Below are 22,349 nucleotides of genomic sequence, written 5' to 3' on the forward strand. Positions count from 1 at the left end.
TACTGGAGTAACAGGGTCGTTAAGTTTTTCGGTGCCAGGTTTGTCTGCATAGTATCTACACATGAACACAGTTAGCATATTAACTGGTTGTCATATATTTTAACACATGACCCTCATCTTTTATATATTTCAGTGTATCTCAGGACAATACCAATCAAATACATGAAATATTACTATTGATATAGCATTTGTATTTGGACAACGTTGAACCCTACCAGGAACATTAAGCTGAAATGTAATATGATACCCTAAAATGCAGTTCTCCAGGTGTGCTTCTGGAGGTACTTTAGGGTAAATCAACAAAAATCCAGTTACTTAAAATTGAATTCTCTTTACAATATGCAACAATTGAAACAATAATCTGTCCTCCTTTCCACATAATATATACTTAAAATTCCACAATTAAGAATGCACAACGAGTCACTTCTCAAGCAGATATGGGAAATAAGAAAAATGTTCCCAACAAATTAAAGGTCATTTAATCTGTAAAATCTTGCTGAAATGTTTCCAGCTTTCTTAGCAAGTGTGTGTGACACACCGCAACAGCAAATGTCTATTGTGAAAACCTGCATTAAAATTACTTCTGTGTTAACATGCTGTATATTAAGCAATAAATTCTTAATTTTCTGACCTTATTTTAAGATTTGTTTTATTTTGTATTTGCTTTAAGAAACATTGTGTAACATCTTTCAGGGGAAAATCATGTTACAAAAAATATACAGAGCTTTCTTCCTAAATTTTGATTTTAGGGTAAGTAAATTTATAGGTTACCATATTTGCCATATCTAAATAAAAATATTTTATTTATTTACATTTGAATGCTTTTCTCACCTATTTTAAAATTTCATAATCTGAACCAGAACGGGACTAACATCCTTGCAGGACATTTTGCTAGTGGTGTTGGGAGGCGTTTAAACCAATTTTGTAGGGGGAGGGGACACAGATGATTAGTAGAATAAAGGCATGGAATCATAGAGCAAAACAAGAAGTATTGTATTAAGTTTCAGGTGAGTAAGTATTAAGTTTCAGGTGAGTAAGGCCAGGCTGGATGTCCTCTATTTTAATGCCAGGAGTGTTGCTGGTAAAAGAGATGAGTTGAGGGCAATGATTGACATATGGAAGTGTGATATAGTAGCTATCACAGAGACATGGTTGAAGGAAGGACATGATTGGCAACTCAGCATTCCAGGATATAGAATCTTCAGGTGAGACAGGGGTTGAGGTAAAATAGGAGGAGGCATTGCATTATTTGTTAAGGAGTCAGTTATTGCAGTAAGGAGAGATCTTGGACAGGGTGTCAAATGAAGCTTTGTGGGTAGAGTTTAGAAATAAAAAAGGGCAGCCATATTGTTAGGTGTTTATTATAGACCTCCAAATAGTCAGAGGGATATTGAGGAGCAAATATGTATTCAGTTTGTGTAGGTGTGTAAAAACAGTAACAATAGGTTTATTGTAGTAAGTGATGCCAACTTTCCCAACATTAATTGGGTTATACGTAATGTTAAGGGCTTGGATGGATTGGATTTCTTGAAATATGTACAGGAGAACATTTTAAATTAATATGTGGAGGGTCCAACAAGGGAGGAAGCTGTGTTGGACCTGATTTTGAGGAATGAAGCCACATAAGTGGCTGAGGAGGTGGTGGGGAGCTTTTCAGTGATGACGATCGATATGGTGCAATTTAAGCTTGTGATTGGACAAGGAAGTAGACAAGCTGCAAAAAAAAGTTTGGATTGTGGGAGAGCAGATTTTAGTAAAATAAGACAGGATCTGGCCAAGGTAGGCTGGCAACAGAAGAGCAGTGGGGGGGCATTCAAAAAGGAAATGGAAGGGTGCAAGCCCAGCATGTTCCCTCTAGGATAATAGATAGGAATAATAAGCCCAGAGAACTGTGGATGACCAGAGCTACTCAGGATACAATGAGAAGGAAAAGAAAGGCTTTTGAAAAATACAAGGGAACAAATCAGTGGTGGCATTAGTGAGGTATAGAAAGTGCAGGGTGAATCTTAAGAAAGCAACTAGGAATGCAAAGAGGGAATATGAGAAAGCTCTAGTGGTAAAAGTAGGGAAAATCCCAAGGTATTCAATATCAATGGAAAGAGAATAACCAAGGAAAAAGTAGGGCCCATTAGGGACCAAGGAGGCAATCTTTTGTGGAGCCAGGACGTCGGTAGTGTTGAATGAATACTTCACATCGGTCTTCACAGAAAAGAATTTCCTACCCATGGAATGGAATTCAGTGAGAGAGACTGTGAAGTTCTTGAGCAAATTGACATCGGGGAGGAGAAGGTATTGGAGGTGTTGGCAGCTTTAAAAGTGGATAAATTTCCAGGTCTGTATGAATTGTGCCCTAGGCTGCTGAGGGAGGCAAAGAAGGAGATTGAAGGGGTCTGACCCAAATCTTCAATTCCTCTCTGGACATGGGGATGATGCCAGATGACTGAAGAACAGCTAGTATTGTTCCATTATTTAAGAAGGGTTTTGGAGATAAATCAGGGAGCTAAAGACCAGTGAGTCTCAAGTCAGTGATAGGGAAACTATGAGAGAAACTTCTGAAGGAGAATATCTATGTCCATTTGAAGAGGCAAAGCTTGATCAGAGATAGTCAGCATGGCTTCATCAGAGGGAGGTCATGTCTAACAAATGTGAGTCTATTTTGAGGAAGTAACCTGGTGTGTAGATAAGGGTAATGCTGTTGATATAGTCTATATGGATTTCAGCAAAGCCTTTGACAAGGAGACTTGTAAAGAAGGTAAATTCGCATGGGATACAGGGTAATTTGATAAAATGGATTCAAAATTGGTTCAGTTGTAGGAAACAGAGGGTGATGACAGAAGGCTGCTTTAGTGCTGGATGCCAGTGTCCACTGGCATGCCACAGGGATCTGTGTTGGGCCTCCTATAATTCATCATTTACATAAATGGCAGTGTTGACAATGGGGGGGTAGGTTTAGTATGCTTGTGGATGACACAAAGATTGGATGGGTGGTTAACTGTGAGATGGAGTTCCTTAGGCTACAAGATATAGACAGAATGGTCAAATGGGCAGATGTGGCAGATGGAATTTAACCCTGAAAAGTGTGAGGAGATATACTTTGGAAGGAGTAATTTGACAAGAAAGCACTCAATGAATGGTAGGACACTAGGAAGCTCTGTGAAACAAAGGGACCTTGGCGTGTCTGAATGAGCTAATGGCACATCATAACATTTAGGGCAATGGGCCAAGTACTGGCAGATGGGATTAGGTGGGACTTCAGATATTTCTGGTGCATTGGTCAGACTCAATGGGCCGAAAAGCTTCTCCTACACTGTATGATTCTATGAATCCCAAGATTTCATCATCCAAAGAACTATCATTTGGAACTAATGAGTTGAATTAAAATTGTGTTAGAGACTACTTGGAGAAGGAGCAGGAATAGATATTGTGGGGATGGAAAGGAATCAGAAATTAAATCAAAGGTCTAAAACATTGGTAGCAGGACATAAGCCAAACAGCAGTAAGAATGTAAAATTTAATGTTAAAAAATTGAACAACTATTTGAAGAAGTCAGTGAAACATGGGTTGTGTGTTAGATAAAATGATAAAAAATACTGGATGGTTAAAATCTGAGATAAAAACAAAAAAGTCTGCAAATGCGCAAAATTAGGAAAAATGTTGTGATTTCAAGTAAATACCTCTTGTTAGAAATAGATTGTGACACATAGCCATCATATCCCAGTTCTAACAGAGCTTCAATTTTAGTACAGCTTTTCTTTCTAATATAGAACAACCTGATGTGTTTTAAACATTTTCCATTCACAGTTATACATCTGTCTTTTTAATCAGAATTTTACCAGCTATTAGCAACAATGAAAGTTTTGAACTCAATGCAAGTTATAATTTCAGGAAAACTTAAGTCAATGTAAATTAGGATGTTCAATGTTTTCCTTTTGGCTTATTGCCATGGATAAATGCATAAATTATAAACTGGCAAATTATAAATACACTTTTACAGTCTTTTTGTGCTGATTGTATGGTTCATATCCTTCTTCTGTCCATGTGCTGCATCTCAGAGATGGTCATGTAGCCAGGGTTTAAAATGTAAGAACTATGGGGGAAAACATGTGTGTTTGTGTGTGGGTGTGGGTGTGTGTGTGTGTGGGTGGGGTGGGGGTAGGAGTGCTGGGTAAGACACTGAGTTGGTGCGGAATCAATGGGTAGGCTGAATGCCTCCTTCTGCACTGTAGGATTTTGTGATTCAACGAATAACTACTGTACCCTTGAAAAAGTCCTACAGTCCCCTGAAACAGGTAGTGCAAAAACCATGAGACCACATGGAAGGATTAATAATTTAGACTTCTAAGAAATAATTGAATTGACTGATGGAAGCAGGTTTACGTGAATTGAAAGACTCCATAGCGCTGAGAAAAACACTGCTTTAGTGAAACCACAGTTATTGAAGAAGCAATCAGTGATGACTCATAAAGATCATGAAGCTAAAATATTACCCAAGAGTGTTGCAGTAGCTTTTATTTCACTAACTGAAGGTTGTAATAACTTCTAGATTAGATTAGAATGGTTCATTTTTATCCAGACAAGCTACATAAAAGCTGTGGTCTTTATATTGTCTCATTAGTTTTATCATGTCCTACACACTTGATACTCTTGCTTTCTTTTACTTTCTGGGAGATATCAGCAAATCCCATAGAATATGTTGCTTACATCATTTTATACAATTAATAATCAAAATTAAAATGATCATGATTTTAGCTTTATGTTAGAAATTGATGATCAAAATCAGCTAGTAGAATATTCTCAAATATGGACCAATAATCCCTATTATGTCATGAAATGCAAATGCAACATAATAAGCAAAGTGCATAAATTGGCAATTTAAATAAAAATGCATATTGCTTAAATGATAATGGATGGCTTTTTGTACTATACAAGGAGTCGGAGAACTGACAGGTTCAATCTGAGTTAATTAGCCTGTTAATTCCTACTCCAGGATGCTGTACCAGCAGTGTTGCAGCTATTCCTGCCAGGTTCAGTAATATTTTCCTTTCACTAATGTTTATGAAAACATTAATATTTGGACTAAAACAGTTGATTTTACTACAAGCATGCTGAAAACCTTGTGTTCTGTTGTGTATCAGAACTAATTATTTATGCGTGAGTTTAAATTTAGCCTTCAGATACACAGACTGCTCTATTGTAATGTGATGGAATCAAGACTAAAGCCCAAATCTTTCAATCAGAGTTGGAACCTGACAAAAAGCTACCCACTTACCTGGACTCCTTAAAAAGGCTAGACCATGATGCAGAAGACTTCCCTCGGTGCAGGAATCCATGCAGAGAGCAGCAATGAGAATCAGCGCAAAAGACATGCCCCCTTTTTATGGCACTAGCTGCAATAAGATAAATTTAAATGTCCAGTCTGATTGTTGGTGAATGGGTGAGTGGATGAATGGGTACATGAGGTAAGTGGGTACAGTAGCAGATTGGTGGGGTGGTAAGGTAACAGTGGGTCAGGTGGTAGGGTGTCAGGTATGTAGAGGTTGTATGGTGGCAGATGAATGAAATGGATGAATAGGTTGGTGTGTTGTGGTGTAGTTGGATTAGTTTCGGAGGGGTTGTCAGGTCAGGGGGGTTTGTGGAAGGCGTTTGGGGGCTCAGTGTTGGTGACTGGGAGTCAGTTGTATAGCTACCCAGGAGCCAGACCAGGATTTGTCAGACTAACATTTCCTGGTATCTATTCAGGTAAGTACAATGGAACTGTCAGAAATGTCCAATTCAAACTCAGAATTGGAGACTTTTTCAGAGGGTCCTGGAAAGCAAGGAATTGCCCATTGGTTGTTCAAACTTCCTGGATAATTCCCACAGCGTCAGCACACCAGCAACTCTGGGATTCTCAAGGCATATCTTGGGTTAGATGTCCAGTGTTCAATGATCTGGAGAGCAGAAGATCTGGGCCATGTTTTTAATTAAATCTGTGGGAGTTCCTTGTTTACACTAACATTGGAAAAATGCTCAAAAATGTGCAATTTTATTTATAATCGAAGAACTGCCATAGCATTTGACCCAATTGTTCAAAATAACTCTTCTAAGTTCAGAATAGTAAACAGTTGAATAGCACTGTTGAATAGTTGTTTAAATAAAATTGAAATTATGATTGCACACTTAGACTATCAAATCCGCTGAGAGCCATTGTCTTTATAATAGTTTCATTGCATTTGAAAGCCACTAGAGATCAACAGTATTCCAAACATTTGTAACTGTCGGTTTTTCCAATGTCTGTTACTTTCCCTTGTGATTATGCTATCATTTTCATGCTGAATTTAAGCCTACGGCAATGTAAGTTTAGCATAAAATGTATGGTATTATGGTGTTGAATTTTAATCTACTATTGCCATACATGTTTTAGCAAGTCCCAAGCAATGATTGAACATTGGTAGAGAACCAGGAGGAATTGATATAATACACCAAAATGGGTCAGTATCCAAATCTCCAAGTTGGCTGCATTCAGTTTAAGAACTAATTTGCAGTTTAATTCTGCTCATCTACGAGATATTAATAGTACCATGAGATATAAAGTCAAAAAGCCCTGAAGCTGCTGCTTTTTCTTCTTGATAATGAGAAAAAATCTTAAGCAGTAAATCCTGCTTGAATTTTGTTTATCATCCTGCTTAAAACATATCCGAAAAGTTCTTTGATCTTTTGGTGGTAGCGTTTTCTCAGTTGGTGAAAATATTAGGTGTGACAATTTTGAAACTGTTTATAAGCCAGGCATTCGCAAACTTTGTTTGGTCTTGGCAAATTTGGAAGGTGACATGCATTGTCCCGCAGTGGGATTTTGAATGCTGAATGTATTGTTGGGAGTTTTCAATCCTGTGTTCTTTCCATGGATGTGAGTTTGCATTTTGGGGAGAAGGTATCAAGTAATGGAGAAAAGAAACAAACAAATGATGTGGAGTGTCATGGCAAGGAGAACCAAGATGCCAACAAATAAAAAATAATGTGCGGTAAATAAAAAAAGACAAAGATAGAGGACTAGATAGAAGTGGAAAAAGGACAGACATACAAATGAGTCAAGAAATAATTACTGTTAATATACAAAGATGGAGAAGAACCAACTGGCAAGACCAAACAAAAACTTGGGGAACTAGTGAGAACAGGCCCACAGAGGAAAGTGTGGGTGTCATGACATTGTCACTGGACTAGCAATCCAGAGACCCAGCATTATGCGCTGGGAACCCGGGTTTGAATCCCACCATGGAAGATGATGAAATTTGAATTCAATAAAAATCTGGTATTAAAAATCCAATGATGACCATGAAACCACTACTGATTGTTGTAAAATGTCCTCACTAACGTCCTTTAGGGAAAGAAATAAGAACATAAGAACATAAGAAATAGGAGCAGGAGTAGGCCATCTGGCCCTTCGAGCCTGCCCCGCCATTCAATAAGATCATGGCTGATCTGTCGTGGCTCAGTTCCACTTTCCCGCCCTCTCCCCATAACCCTTAAACCCTTAATCTGTCGCCCTCACCTGGCCTGGCCTACATGTAACTCTTAATTGTCCTCAGGGATGAGCAATAAATGCTAGACCAGCCAGCGACACTCACATCCTATGAATGAATAAAAGAAAATACAGATTTGTAATGGATTGGAGTCAAACTCAGAACAGAAGCTGCTAGAAAGGCGATTAGAATACAACACCAGAAAGTAGAAGAGGCAGATGCAGACCCAGGTGTGGATGGGAGGGGGCCAGTAGTTCAGATCTCTTCAAGGTCAAAGTACATAAAGTAACATGTCAGCTACAAAAGGATATTGAAAGGTGGATGAGATATGGGGGTGAATTTCAATGGAGGCTCTCCGACTGCTTAAACATCAATGAATAGCTGTGGAAATCCTGGCAAAATAGTGTTGACTACAATGGTGCCAATATTCCATTGGTTCCCTGATTATCAACACACAATACAGGAGAAACCCAGCAGAAATTCATCCACTGTGCCCTTTTCTAATCTTGTTACTACAGAGCAGGAGAAATAAAACAGACCTTCAAATGTCTGACACGGATTAAAGTAAGAGGGCGCCACTGATGTGCAGAGGATACATTCAGAAAAGCATTTTATGCAGCAAATGCCATTTACAATAGACATCTTACCCAAACCCTGTATAAAAGATAAAAGAAAAGAAAATTGTCTTCTAGATGAGAAGGATGGGGGCAGGGTGGCGAAACCATTTTTCATTTCTACTTTAGGCTGGTTTAATTTTTACTATGGCATTTTAGATTTGTTTCCTGATCTATATTACTCTAATTCCTATTTTAATTGTGACTGAATTAACCACCTCTTTGAAAGAAATAACCTTTCTCTCTTGTTCCTGTTAATATTATTTTGCAAACAAAACATTTCTTTTCTAGAATCACAGACATGTACATCATGCCAAAATCCAATCCAAAAATATAGTTTAACTAAATGCTAAAATTAAAATCAAGTTTCATTTACAATCAGGTTATGAAAATATTTAGTATTTTGCTGAAGGGCTTTGGGACACCATTTAGATGTCCCTACAATACAAGTCAATACTTGAGAAATTTTTGAGCAAAGGGAATGCTCTTTCTCACAGGTTTTGAAAAGTGGTGGTCGCAGGAGGAAACATTACCACACTCAGTTGAGAACTGGAACAGGTAAATGTATGCAGTGGCTTTTTGTGTATGCTGCTTTTCATCTATGTTCAAATTTACAAACAATATTGGAAAGCTACAGGGAATGTGAATCAAAATTTACATTTGCAAGCCATGTGTTATTTGCATTCTTGATATACTGAAAAAGGTGACATATGCAGCACATGCAGTGCTTTTTATGGTTTTAACCTATTTTGAAAAAAAAATACGCTTTAGCACTTTTGTTTAGTGATAGCTATACAAGATATAGTGGCAGTTCCCAAACGACTTGGGTTCATTTAATTATCTGAGGACAGTCGCTCCAAGCTTTAGCTTTTCTCTTGGCAAGGGCTAGCCAGGCAGGTTCCACAGATACCGGTGCAGCATCGGGAGTTGAGAATCTCTTCGGTAATTCTGTTGCCGCCTGAGTTGATGCCACTGAATCACAAATTTCAACTATGCAAAGAAAATTTAGAAAAGATTATACACAAAAATGGATTTTATTGAAGAGCAAAGTATAAGGTATAAGAAGTAAGGATTTCTTCTTACAACAAAATAAAACCATCAATCTAATTCAATGTGCTGTCACTTTTTTCTCTTCCCCTCGACCTTCTAAAAGTATTGACTCCTTATTCGACACAGTCCCACAGGCCAATGTTTAAGCCTTATCAGTGATTTTCAAACACATTGAGGAAAAGGAGGAATAACAGTTGGTTTGGTTTCTGTGTTTTTTTTTCATTCGTGGGACATGGGCTGGCCAGCATCTATTGCCCATCCCTAGTTGCCTTGGAGAAGGTGGTGGTGAGCCACCTTCTTGAATCGCTGCAGTCCATGTGCTGTGGGTTGACCCACAATGCTGTCAGGGAGAGAATTCCAAGATTTTGACTCAGCGACTGAGAAGGAATGGTGATATATTTCCAAGTCAAGATGGTGAGTGGCTTGGAGGGGAACTTGCAGGTGTTCCCATGTATCTGCTGCTCTTCTCCTTCTAGATGGAAGTGGTCATGGGTTTGGAAGGTATTGTCTAAGGATCTTGGGTGAAGTGCACCTTGTAAATAGGACACACTGCTGCTATTGAGCGCGGTGGTGAAGGGAGTGGATGTTTGTAGATATGTCCTGAATAGTGTCAAGCTTCTTGAGTGTTGTTGGAGCTGCACCCGTCCAAGCAAGTGGGGAGTATTCCATAATACTCATGACTTGTGCCTTGTAGATGGTGGATAGGCTTTGGGGAGTTAGGCGGTGAGTTACTCGCCGCAGTATTCCTAGCCTCTGACTTGTTCTTGTAGCCACTGCATTTATGTGGTGAATCCAGTTGAGTTTCTGGTCAACGGTAACCCCAAGGATGTTGACAGTGGGTGAGTCAGTGATGGTAACATCATTAAATGTCAAGGGATGGTGGTTAGAGTGTCTCTTATTGGTGATGGTCATTCCTTGGCTTTTGTCTAGCATGAATGTTACTTGCCACTTGTTAGCAAAAGCCTAGATATTGTCTGGATCTTGTTGCATTTGAACATGGATTGCTTCAGTATCTGAGGAATCACAAATGGTGCTGAATATTGTGTAATCATTGGCGAACATCCCCACTTCTGACCTTGTGATGGAGGGAAGGTCATTGATGAAACAAGTGAAGATTGTTGGGCCCAGGAAACTATCCTGAGAGAGTCCTGCAGAGATGGCCTGGAGCTGAGATGACTGACTATCCACAATCCCAACATCTTCCAATGTAGCAGGTATGACTCCAAGAGCAAAGAGTTTGCCCCATAAGACCATAAGACATAGTAGTAGTATTAAGTCACTTGCCTATCGAGTCTGCTCTGCCATTCAATCATGGCTGACATTTTTCTCATTCCCATTCTCCTCCCTTTCCCCATAACCTCTGATCCTCTTATTAATCAAGAACCTATCTATTTCTGCGTTAAAGATGCCCAATGACCTGGCCTCCACAGCCTTCTGCGGCAAAGAATTCCACAGATTCACCACTCTCTGGCTGAAGAAATTTCTCCTCATCTCTGTTTTAAAGGATCATCCCTTTAGCCTAAAACTAGCCAGCTGGTTCTAGTTTTTCTTCTCCACATCCACTCTATCCAGGCCTCGCAGTATCCTATAAGTTTCAGTAAGAGCAACCCCCTCCCCAATCCTTCTAAGCTCCAACGAGTACAGACCCAGAGTCTTCAACCATTTCCTCATATGACAAACTCTTCATTTCAGGGATCATTCTTGTGATGGGGTTTTAGTTAAGTCAGACAATATGGTCGGTGCAGGCTTGGAGGGCCGAAGGCCTTGTTCCTGTGCCGTAATTTTCTTTGTTCTTTGAAACTCCGCCGGACCTTCTCCAAAGCCAGCTTTTCCTTCCTTAGATACCAGGTCCAAAACTGTTCACAATATTCCAAATGAGGTCTGACCAAAGCCTTATACAGTCTCAGAAGTATATCCCTGCTCTTGTATTCTAGCCCTCTCAACTTGAAAGTTAACACTGCATTTGCCTTTCTAACTGCCAAATGAACCTGCACGTTAACCTTAAGAGAATCTTGAACAAGGACTCCCAAGTCTCTTTGTGTTTCTGATTTTCTCATTCAGAAAATAGTCTTTGCCTCCATTCGTCCTTCCAAAGTGCATAATATCACATTTTTACACATTGTATTGCATCTGCCACTTCTTTGTCCACTCTCCTAGCCTGTCCCCGTCCTTCTAAGAACATAAGAAATAGGAGCAGGTGTAGGCCATCTAGCCCTTCGAGCCCACCCCACCATTCAATAAGATCATGGCTGATCTGAAGTGGATCAGTTCCACTTTCCCGCTTTCTCCCCATAACCCTTAATCCCCTTGCCTACCAAAAACCTATCTACCCGCGTCTTAAATATATTTAGCGAGGTAGCCTCCACCACTTCAACGGACAGAGAATTCCAGAGATTCACCACCCTTTGAGTGAAGAAGTTCCTCCTCAACTCTGTTCTAAACTGCCCCCCCTTATCTTGAAGCTGTGCCCTCTAGTCCTGCTGTCCTTTCTGAGCGGGAAGAATCTCTCCACCTCTACCCTATCCATCCCTTTCATCATCTTATACACCTCAATAAGATCCCCCCTCATCCTTCTAAACTCTAACAAGTGCAAGCCCAGTCTATTCAGCCTCTCCTCTTAGCTAAACCCCCACAACTCCAGTATCAGCCTAGTGAACCTCCTCTGCATTCCCTCCAAGGCCAAAATATCCTTGCGCAAGTGCGGCGACCAAAACTGCACACAGTACTCCAGCTGCGGCCTCACCAACGCCCTGTACAGTTGCAGCAAGACCTCCCTACTTTTATATTCAATCCCCCTCGCTATGAAGGCCAACATCCCATTTGCCTTCCTGACCACCTGCTGCACCTGTAGGTTGGGTTTTTGCAACTCATGCACAAGGACCCCCAGGTCCCTCTGCACTGTAGCATGCTGCAACTTTTCGTCCTGTAAGTAGTAGTCCTTCCTACTATTATTCCTACCAAAGTGGATAACTTCACACTTGCCAACATTGTATTCCATCTGCCAGGTCCTCGCCCATTCGCTCAGCCTATCTAGATCCCTCTGCAGACTTTCCACACCCTCCTCACAATTTGCTGTTCCACTTAACTTTGTGTCATCAGCAAATTTCGACACCTTACACTTGGCTCCCTCCTCCAGATCATCTATATAAATGGTAAATAGCTGAGGCCCCAGCACCGATCCCTGGGGCACTCCACTAGTCACCAACCGCCAATCCGAATAGCACCCATTGATACCAACTCTCTGCCTCCTATTTGACAGCCAATCCCCTATCCACAATGTCTTACCCCCAACTCCATGCCCCCTAACCTTCTGTAACAATCTTTTGTGCGGCACCTTATCAAATGCCTTCTGAAAATCGAGAAACACCACATCCACCGGTTCCCCTCTATCCACCGCACTAGACACATCCTCATAGAATTCCAATAAATTCGTCAGACACGACTTCCCCTTAACGAATCTGTGCTGGGTCTGCTCTATTAAACAATTCTTCTCAAGATGCCTCGCTATTTCCTCTTTGATGCAGCCCTCTCCTTCCTCAATATTACCTGTACCTCAACATATCTTTGTAGCATCTGTAAACTTAACAATAGTGCCTTCAGTTCCTTCTTCCAAATCGTTAGTGTATATTGTGAAAGGTTGTGGTCCCAGCACCGACCCCTGAGACACACCACTAGTCACCAGTGCCAACTTGAAAAAGACCCTTTTATCCCAACTCTCTGCCTTCTGCCAATCAGAAGTCTCACAACCCAGGTTAAAGTTGGTGTTGTGAGGCTTCTTACTGTGTTTACCCCAGTCCAATGCCGGCATCTCCACATCATTTCTGCCAGTCAGCCAATCCTCTATCCATGCCAGGATCTTACCCTTAGCACCATGGGCTCTTAACTTATTTAACAGTGTCCTATGCGGCACCTTGTCAAAGGCCTTCTGGAAATCTAAATAAATCTCGTCAACCGATTCTCCTTTATCTAACTTTCTTGTTACCACCTCAAAGAACTCCACCAGATTTGTCAGACATGACCTCCCCTTGACGAAGCCATGCTGACTCAGTCTTATGTTATCATACACTTCTAAGTACCCCACGATCTCATCTTTAATAAAGGACTCAAAAATCTTGCCAATGACCAAAGTCAGACTAACTGGCCTATAATTTCCCATTTGCTGCCACTCTCCCTTCTTAAACAGTGGTGTTGCATTAGCTATTTCCAGTCCTCTGGTACCCTGCCTGCCTCCAGTGATTTCTGAAAGATCACCACCAATGCCTCCACAATTTCCTCAGCTATCTCTTTTAGAACCCTGGGGTGTAGATCATCCAGTCCAGATGATTTATTCACCTTTAGACTTTTCAGTTTCCACAGAACCTTCTCCTTAGTGTTGCCCACTGCACTCACCTGTGCCTCCTGATTCTTCTGGAGCTCTGGCATCCAACTGGTGTCTTCCACCATGAAGACTGATGCAATGTAACTATTCAGTTCCTCTGCCATTTCTTTGTTTCCTATTATTACTTCTCCAGCCTCATTTTCAGTGGTCTAATGGCTATTTTTGCCTCTCTCTTACCTTTTATATATTAAAAAAAACTCTTGTATTTCATCTTCTTCCCCCTTATTACTTTTTTAGTTGTCCTCTGCTCACTTTTAAAGGCTTCCCAATCCTTCAGATTCCCACTAATCCTCGCCACTTTGCATGCTTTTTCTTTTGCTTTTATGCTGTTCTTGACTTCCCTCATCAGTCCCCTGATACCCATTGAATCAATATTTTGCTAGAGCTCCTTAATGCGCACTTAGTTGAATGTGGCCTTGATGTCAAGGGCTATCACTCTCACCTCACCTCTGGAATTCAGCTCTTTTGCCCATGTTTGAACCAAGGCTGTAGTGAGGTCAGGAGCTGAGTGACCATGGTGAAACCCAAACTGGCGTCACTGAGGAGGTTATTGCTGAGCAGGTGCTACTTGATAGTACTGTCGACGACCCCTTCCATCACTTTACTGATGATTGAGAGCAGGCTGATTGAGCTACAATTGGTGCGATTTGTCCTGCTTTTTGTGTACAGGACACACCTAGGCAATTTTCCACATTGTTGGGTAGATGCCAGTGTTGTACCTGAAATGGAAGAGCTTGACAAGGGGAGTGCCAAATTCTGGGGCACCAGGCTTCAGTACTATTGCCAGAATGTTATCAGGGCCCATGTTTCTCTGATATTCATTGACTTTGATAATGTAATAATTACAGTCTATAACTGGATTAATAATCCAGTGGCTTGCACCAATCATCCAGAGAACCAGGGAAATGTGACTGTTTTGTACTCAGTTAAAATAAACCTCAAAATTAGCAAACTAAACCCATTTTTAAAATTATTTGCAATAAGAATGGTGAGCATGGGTGAGGTTATGAGTGCTCATTTTTATTAAGGAGACAGCAACATTTGTAGTCTGCACATACATAATTAAACATGGAAATCAGGAAGTTGCTGACTTGAGTCCCCCAGCTCCTTAGAATCATGGAATCATACAGTGTAGGAGATGCCCTTTGGCCCATCGAGTCTGTATTGATGTGCGAGAAGTACCTGACTTTCCACCTAATCCCATGTGCCAGCACTGGACATGTTATGATGTGCCAAGTTCTCATCCAAATACTTTTAAAGCATGTGACGCAAACCACCTCCACGACCATCCCAGGCAACGCTTTCCAGACCATCACCATACTCTGAGTAAAAAAGCTTTTCCTCATATCCCCCTTAGACTTCCATCCCCCTCACCTTGAACTTGGGTCCTCTCATAACTGACCCTTCAACCAAGGGGAACAGCAGCTCCCTATCCATTCTGTCAATGCCCCTTATAATCTTGAACACCTCAATTGGTCGCCTCTCAGTCTTCTCTGCTCCAATGAAAACAATCCAAGCTTATGCAACTTCTCTTCAATAACTTAAATGTTCCATCCCAGGCAGTATCCTGTGAATCCCCTCTCCACCTTCTCCAATGCAATCATATCCTTCTTATAGAAGCTTTGTTCTGGCAGTGTCTTGCCAAAAGACTCAGTGTTCACATACATCAACAACTATAGTCACAGTGTTACAGTTACAGTGTTTACCCACTCGACACCTATTAACTGCACCAGAACAAGTTAAGGCTTGTTCTTTTGAGTGCAAGTGAATCTTTACCAGCATGGCAAATCTTAATTACTGCCAAACATCTCTTATACAAAAAAAACTTTTAAAAATGTGAAGCCTCACTCCTTCCTCTTTTCATCTTGTTTTCCATACATGGTTTGGTATTGAACTAAATATTCTCACTAACAGTTACTGGTTTGGACTCTGTGTAGCTCATAAGGATTCTTCAATCTGACTGGTTAAAGAGACATGTTGTCTGTAACTCTGTTCAGACATTACAAAGAATAATACAGTGACATCGATTTGTGATGCACACACGGCCAGAATGCATGTAAGACCACACATTCTTTGTTGGGTCTAACAACTTTAACAAGTTTCTTTAACATAGGAAACCATCTCAAGATGTTTCACGGCAGCGTTATCAAACAAAATTTGCCACTAAGCCACCTTAAGAGATATTAGGGCAAATGACCAATAGCTAGGCCAAAGAAATGGGTTCTAAGAAGTGCCTTTAAGAAGAAAAGAAAGGTGGAGAGGTATAGGGAGAGAATTCCAGAGCTTGGGTCATCGACAACTGAGGCATGGCCAGAAATGATGAGGCAATTAAAATCAGGAATCCTCATGGTCAAATTTGGAGAAGAAAAGAAAACTTGAAGGATTGTCGGGCTGGAAGAGATTACATGGACCGAGAGGGGTAAAGTATGGAGGGATCTGTAATTAAAGATAAGAATTTTAAAACTGAGGCATTGTTTAACCATGAGTCAATGTAGGTCAGTGAGCACAGTGGTAATGGGTGAACAGGATTTGGTGCAAATTAGGGTATAATAGCAGAATTTTGGGTAGCCTCAAGTTCAGAAAGAGTAAAAAGTGGGAGGATGGTCAGGAGCGTTTTGGAATAATCAAATCCAGAGGTAACAAAGACATGTTTAAATGTTTCAGCAACAGATGAACTAAATCAGAGGCCAGTAGGGCAATGTTAGGGAGGTTGAAATAGGCTGTCTTAATGATGGGAACAGATATGTGATCAGAAACTCATCTTAGTCAAATATAACACCAAGATAACAGTCTGGCTCAGTCTCAGATAGCGGTCATGAAAGAGGTTGGAGTTGGTGGTTGGGGAATGGAGTTGTAGTGGGTATGAAAGACAATGGTTTCAGTCTTCCCAATATTGAGTTTTGCTCCTCCAACATTGGATGTTGGTCAATTAGTCTGACCATTTTGAGTTAGTGGGGTGGTTGGGTGAGATGGTTGTGAGGTAGAGCTGGGTGCTTTCAGTACCCATGTGAAACTGGAACTGTGTTTTCAGATGTTGTTGCTGAGATGAATGTGATATCAAGGAGCCTTGGCAAATTTGAAGTCAATAGAAATCAGTGAAGAAAACTCAAATGGCTGGTATATGGAAAGATGGCTGTTGGTGTAAGAAGTCAATCATCTCACCCCCAGGACATCACTGCCACAGCACTCAATATTGACTCAATTATCTTCAGTTGCTTCATTAATGACGATCCGTCCAATGCAAGGTCAAAAGTTGGGATATATGCTGATTATTGCACATTGTTCAGTACTATTCGCAACTCCTCAGATAATGAATCAGTTCATGCCTGAATGCAGCACAATAAGTGACAAGTAACATTCACACCATACAAGTGTCAGGCAATGAGCACCTCCAACAAGAAAGTCTAACCATGTTCCTATGATCTTCAATAGCTTTACCAGCTATGAATCCCTCATTATGAACATCCTGGAGGACTAGAAACTTAACTGAATCAACTACATGAATGCTGTGGCTACAAAAGCAGATCAGAGGCTGGAAATTCTGCAGCAAGTAACTCACCACTTGATTCCCTAAAGCCTGTCCACAAGACACATGTCAGGAGTGTAGAGAAGCAAATTAGAGTGGATGCTGGAATCTGAAACCAAAAGAGAAAATGCTGGAAAATCTCAGCAGGTCTGGCAGCATTTATAAGAAGAGAAAATAGCTGATCTTTTGAGTCCAGATGACCGTTTGTCAAAGCTGACTTGCACCAAGTTCCATGCTTTGACAAAAGGTCAGCTGGATTCGAAGCATCAGCTCTTTTCCCTCCTTACAGATACTGCCAGACCTGCTGAAATTCTCCAGCATTTTCTCTTTTGGTATCGGGTGTGTGATGGAATACTCTGCCTGAATGAATGCAGCTCCAACAACATTGAAGAAGCCTGATAATATTCAGCTTGATCAGCACATCAACCACCAATTTAAACGTTCACTCCTTCCATAGTGAACATACTGTGACAGCTGTGCGTACTATCAACAAGATGGCTTGCAGCAATTTGCCAAACCTGCTTTGACAGCACCTTCCAAACCTGTGAATTTTACCATCTAGAAAATCAAGGACAGGAGGTGCATGGAAATTCAACTCTCTGCACAATCTGTTCCAAGTCACATGCACAATCTCCCTTGAATCTAAATTCTGAAATGCCTTATTTAACAGTGCTGGGAGTGTACCTACACCACAGGGACTGCAGAGGTTCAAGAGGCTCACCACCACCTTCTCAAGGGCAATTAGGGATGGGCAATAAACCTTGGCCTTGGCAGTGATGCCCACATCCCGTGAACTAATGAAAAGAAATTCTTGTAAGGTTGAACTCGTATCTTGATTTGCTTTCTTCATTGACAGCATCTGGGTCTATACCATTTTTGAGTGAAATCATTTGAGGATTTTCAGGGCCTTTGTTTTAATTTTTGGTCAACAGAGGAGAAACTGCATTGAAAAAAATAAACTCGCTGTGGCAAGTTGAAGTTCTACAGAATGACTTTCTCATATGGAGAGAGCAGTAGAAATATTGGGAGCATACTCTTCCAGGATCCCCTCGCACTGAAAACATCTCAAAGGCTGCAACATTATTCATTCAATGTTATTTCAAAATTGTAATGCATATGAAACGGTTTCATATTTAAGACTTGGGCTGGGAATTTCCTCCCCATCTACAGCTTGTTTTGCGCTGGCACACCGTTCGCTGGCAGCAGGATTTTCTGGCCCCAGTAGGGTTTCCTGATGAATGCACCCCTCACCGCGGGAAGCCGTCGGCAGGACCATTCAGTTCCACCAGCGTAAACAGCAGCAAGATTATGGCGTTCAAGTTTCTAGGTTGTACTGTTACTTTTCAACGCAATTCTCCCAATTTCTGACAAACTGACGCAAAATCCCATAGAATTTCAAGCACAAATTGCGTTCAGCGCAATTTGAGTTTTGCGGCTTTCACACCATTTTTCAGGCCACGTTCCCAGGGCACATAATCACCATTGGAGGTTTCCTAATTGTGCACCTTTTAAGACCAATTCTTATATTTTTTAAGTCACTTTCAGAAGTTCAAGTTCAGGTTACTCGCGGTGGTAGATTGACAGACACTGGCTGTAATTCTCTGATGTCATACACCCTGCCACCGCTGCCAGCAAGAATGGAGAATTTGGCACTCAGTCAAATCTCCATTCACAGCAGCAGGACTGGAGAATCCAGACCATTGTGATTTAAGATGCTTATTGTTTAAATGATTAACCTCATTTACAGCTGTGGTAACCAAGGCCAGGATTTTCCAGCCCCCCTGCAGTGATTATTCCACTGGAGGCGGCTCACCACTGGCTGCCAGCAGTATCTCCTGGTCCTGCCAGAGTTGATGGTCATTGGCATGACTTGCTGCCATACCGCTGGGGAATCCATCACAGGGGGTTGTCTTCGGTGGGACCAGCAGATTCCACCAGTGGGAAGAGCCAAAAGATTCCTCCCTAAATTTTACAAAATTACCACTCTTAAATCTATTAAGGAATATTTTTAAAGCAATGTTTCAAAAAAAAAGTTTAAAATGCTGCCAGATTCCATGCCTTCACAGCAGATTTTATGTTTGGGGACACGCAAATCAGTTTGAACAGAAACGCAGACACAAAGGGCGGAATTTTACCGGCACGTCTGCCCAAGTTTCGCACAATCCCACCTGTGGCCAATGGAGAATGCCGTTCTCTGAGCCAAGCCTGCCCCTGGAGTCAGGGCTGGCATGCCGGTAAAATTCCGGCCTAACACTTTTCAAAATGATCTCAATTTTGTGTGCAATTTATAGCAAAACCAATGATTGCAACAAATATGAAAATGCTATCCCATCAACTAACAATAACTTCTTAATATATGCATACATGTGCTCTTCAACAAAGGTATCAAGTACCTGTGACAGAATTTGGAAGTGTGGCAGATTTTTTCAGGTGCTCACGGCGTTCCACTTTTGACATAATATTGCTCCCAATTTTCTTTTCTTCATCCTGACTGGATTTCTGCAATGTGCTCATGTAGTGATTGCCTCCTTTATTGTCCATGGAGCTGGATACTATTGTCTGTAATGATAAAGACAGACAAAAATCAACAAGAAGACATTTCTGCTTTCTCCCCAATGTATTTTATGGGTTGGTTTTCTTATTTGTTTGTTCCAACTACAAGATGATCATCATCAATAGTGGCACAGTAGCACAGTAGTTAGCACTGTTGCTTCACAGCGCCAGGTACCTGGTTCGATTCCAGGCTTGGGTCACTGTCTGCGTGGAGTTCGCACATTTTCTGTGTCTGTCTGTCTGTGTGGGTTTCCTCTAGGTGCTCTGGTTTCCTCCCACAGAATGAAAGACATGCTGCTTAGGTGCATTGACCCAAACAGGCACCGCACTGTGGCGACTAAAGGAATTTCATAGTAATTTCATTGCAGTGTTAATGTAAGCCTCACTTGTGACTAATAAACTTTGAAATGAAAAATTAACCCCTTTACAGAAAAAGTCCAGTTGTGGTAAGAAGTCCATCTTAGGATAGCTCAAGTTGGATGTGTTTCTGGAGGCTTCATCACATGACCTCTCACCTCATACCAATCTATGCCCGTGTTCCTGCCAATGGGGTGAGGTTTTTCCAGCCCGACTGCATTATTTAAAGAATGAAGGCACATAGCATAAAACGATGGCCAACCCACCACCTTACACCTGCCCTCCACCTGTTCCACATATTGTGGAGGGGCTGGTATGGGGTCAAACAACCCACTAACCCATAGGCCCATTGAGACCCTAAAGTGGATAAATAACTGCCACTTAAGGGCCTCATTTAACCTCCATTACAATCTTCTGGTCCTTTCAAAAGTCTGATGGCAGCAGAGAAGAAGCTGTTCTTGAGTCGTTGGTAAGTGATCTGACTTTTATATCTTTTCCCTGACAGAAGAAGGTGGAAGAGAGTATATCCAGGGTGCATGGGGTCCTTGATTATGCTAGCTGTTTTACAGTGGTAGCGGGAAGTGTAGACGGGGTCAATAGATGGGAGACTGGTTTGAGTGATGGACAGGGCTAGGTTCACAACCCTTTGTAATTTCTTGCAGTCTTGGACAGTGCAGGAGCCATATGTACCAAGCTGTGATACATCTGGAAAGGATGCTTTCAAAGATATGACTGTAAAAATTCGTGAGCGTTGTAGCCGACATGCTGAATTTCCTTAGCCTCCTGAGAAAATAGAGGAGCTAGTGGACTTCCTTAACTGTAGCGATGGCATGAAGGGACCAGGACAGGTTGTGGGTGATCTGGACACCTAAAAACTTGAAGCTTGCAACCATTTCCACATTGGCAAGGGGCGGGTAGTCCATCTCCTTGTAAAATCCATCTCAATGGCCCACCCTCTGGATGAATTCCTTTTCCACTCCAATCAAAAAACTGACTTTTTCAGACCGGAGTTGATTAATTTTGACTGTTAATCAGCCATTTTTCTCCATCGCCATTATGTTTATAATTAGTAAATTGAAGAAAATGAAAAGCACACAATCTTTTTAATGGCCCTTTGATTTCTCTCCTGGGTCATTCACAGCAGTGCCATGGAAATGTCCCTCCAATTCCTGGAGACTCTTGGAAGATTGGTAACTTTTATCTGTTTTGTAATATTTTGTAAGCAACTGCCTGAAATGTCTATATTTTGGTGTTACAGGAAACACCATACATGAATAACTATTCTCAAACTGTTCCACAAAATTTCAGAGAATTTTTACAGTGTGGAAGGAGGCCATTTGGCCCATCATGTCTGCACCAGCTCTGTGAATGAGCAAATGAATTGAGAGTGCCTGCCCTTCACATCAAGGCAACATTTAGCCAAATATGGCATCAAGGAGTCCTAACAAAACTGGAATCAATGAAAATTTGGAAAACTCTCTGCTGGTTGCAGTCATACCTGGTACAAAGGAAAATGGTTGTGGTAATTGGAGGTCAATCATCTCAGCTCCAGGACATTACTGCAGGAGTTCATCAGGGTAATGTCCTGGCAATTGTCTTCAGCTGCTTCATATCTGACCTTTCTTCCATCATAAAGTTAGATGTGGGAATGTTCACTCATGATTGCATAAATTTTCGTACCATTCGCAACTCCTCAGATACTGAAGCATGGTGGCACAGTGGTTAGCACTGCTGCCACACAGCACCAGGCATTCAGGTTCAATTCCCGGCTTAGGTCAGTGTTATTTGCTGCTTGTCAGCCCAAGCCTGGATATTGTCCAGGCCTTGCTACATTTGGACATGGACTGAATCATAGAATGCCCATGATGCAGAAGGAAGCCATTTGGCCCAAGTCTGCACTGACCACAATCCCACCCAGGGCCTATTGCTGTAACCCCACGTATTCCTCTTGCATCTGCATGGGTTTCTTCCGGGTGTTCCGGTTTCCTCCCACAATCCAAAGATGTGTGGGTTCGAAGGATTCGCCATGCCAAAATGGCCCTTAGCATCAGGGGATTAGCAGGGTAAATACATGGGGTTACAAGGATAGCACCTGGGTGGGATTGTGGTCGATGCAGATTTGATGGGCTGAATGGCTTCCGTATGTAGTATAAAGATTCTATGATTCTACGATTCTGCGATTCGTCCATGTCCAAACACACCATGACCTAGGCAGCATCCAGGCTTGGACTGACAAGTGGAAAATAACATATAAGACAGAGGGTAGCAGTGGAACCGTGCGTTTCTGAGTGGAGGGCTGTGACAAGTGGCATTCCTCAGGGATCAGTGCTGGGAGCTTTGCTGTTTGTAATATATAGAAATGATTTGGAGGA

At 41.5% G+C, this 22,349-nt stretch overlaps 2 protein-coding genes across 5 annotated transcripts in view; both read right to left on the minus strand.

The window, feature by feature from the left end:
- Positions 1–22,349, minus strand: part of paics (phosphoribosylaminoimidazole carboxylase, phosphoribosylaminoimidazole succinocarboxamide synthetase) — a 277,223-nt gene that overhangs the window by 114,795 nt on the left and 140,079 nt on the right. The window lies entirely within an intron of this gene.
- Positions 7,526–22,349, minus strand: part of cracd (capping protein inhibiting regulator of actin dynamics) — a 220,172-nt gene continuing 205,348 nt past the window's right edge. For all 4 annotated transcript variants that reach the window (XM_080187208.1, XM_080187215.1, XM_080187224.1 and 1 more), the window contains 2 exons: positions 19,461–19,626; positions 7,526–9,103 (listed from right to left, as the gene is read on the minus strand). In XM_080187208.1, coding sequence (XP_080043334.1) covers positions 8,943–9,103; positions 19,461–19,626 — 327 coding nt within the window. In that variant the 3' untranslated portion in view covers positions 7,526–8,942. The remainder of the gene's footprint in view (positions 9,104–19,460; positions 19,627–22,349) is intronic.

This window comes from Carcharhinus amblyrhynchos, chromosome 1 (assembly GCF_965287045.1).
Source record: "Carcharhinus amblyrhynchos chromosome 1, sCarAmb.v2.hapA, whole genome shotgun sequence".
Lineage (NCBI taxonomy): Eukaryota > Metazoa > Chordata > Chondrichthyes > Carcharhiniformes > Carcharhinidae > Carcharhinus > Carcharhinus amblyrhynchos.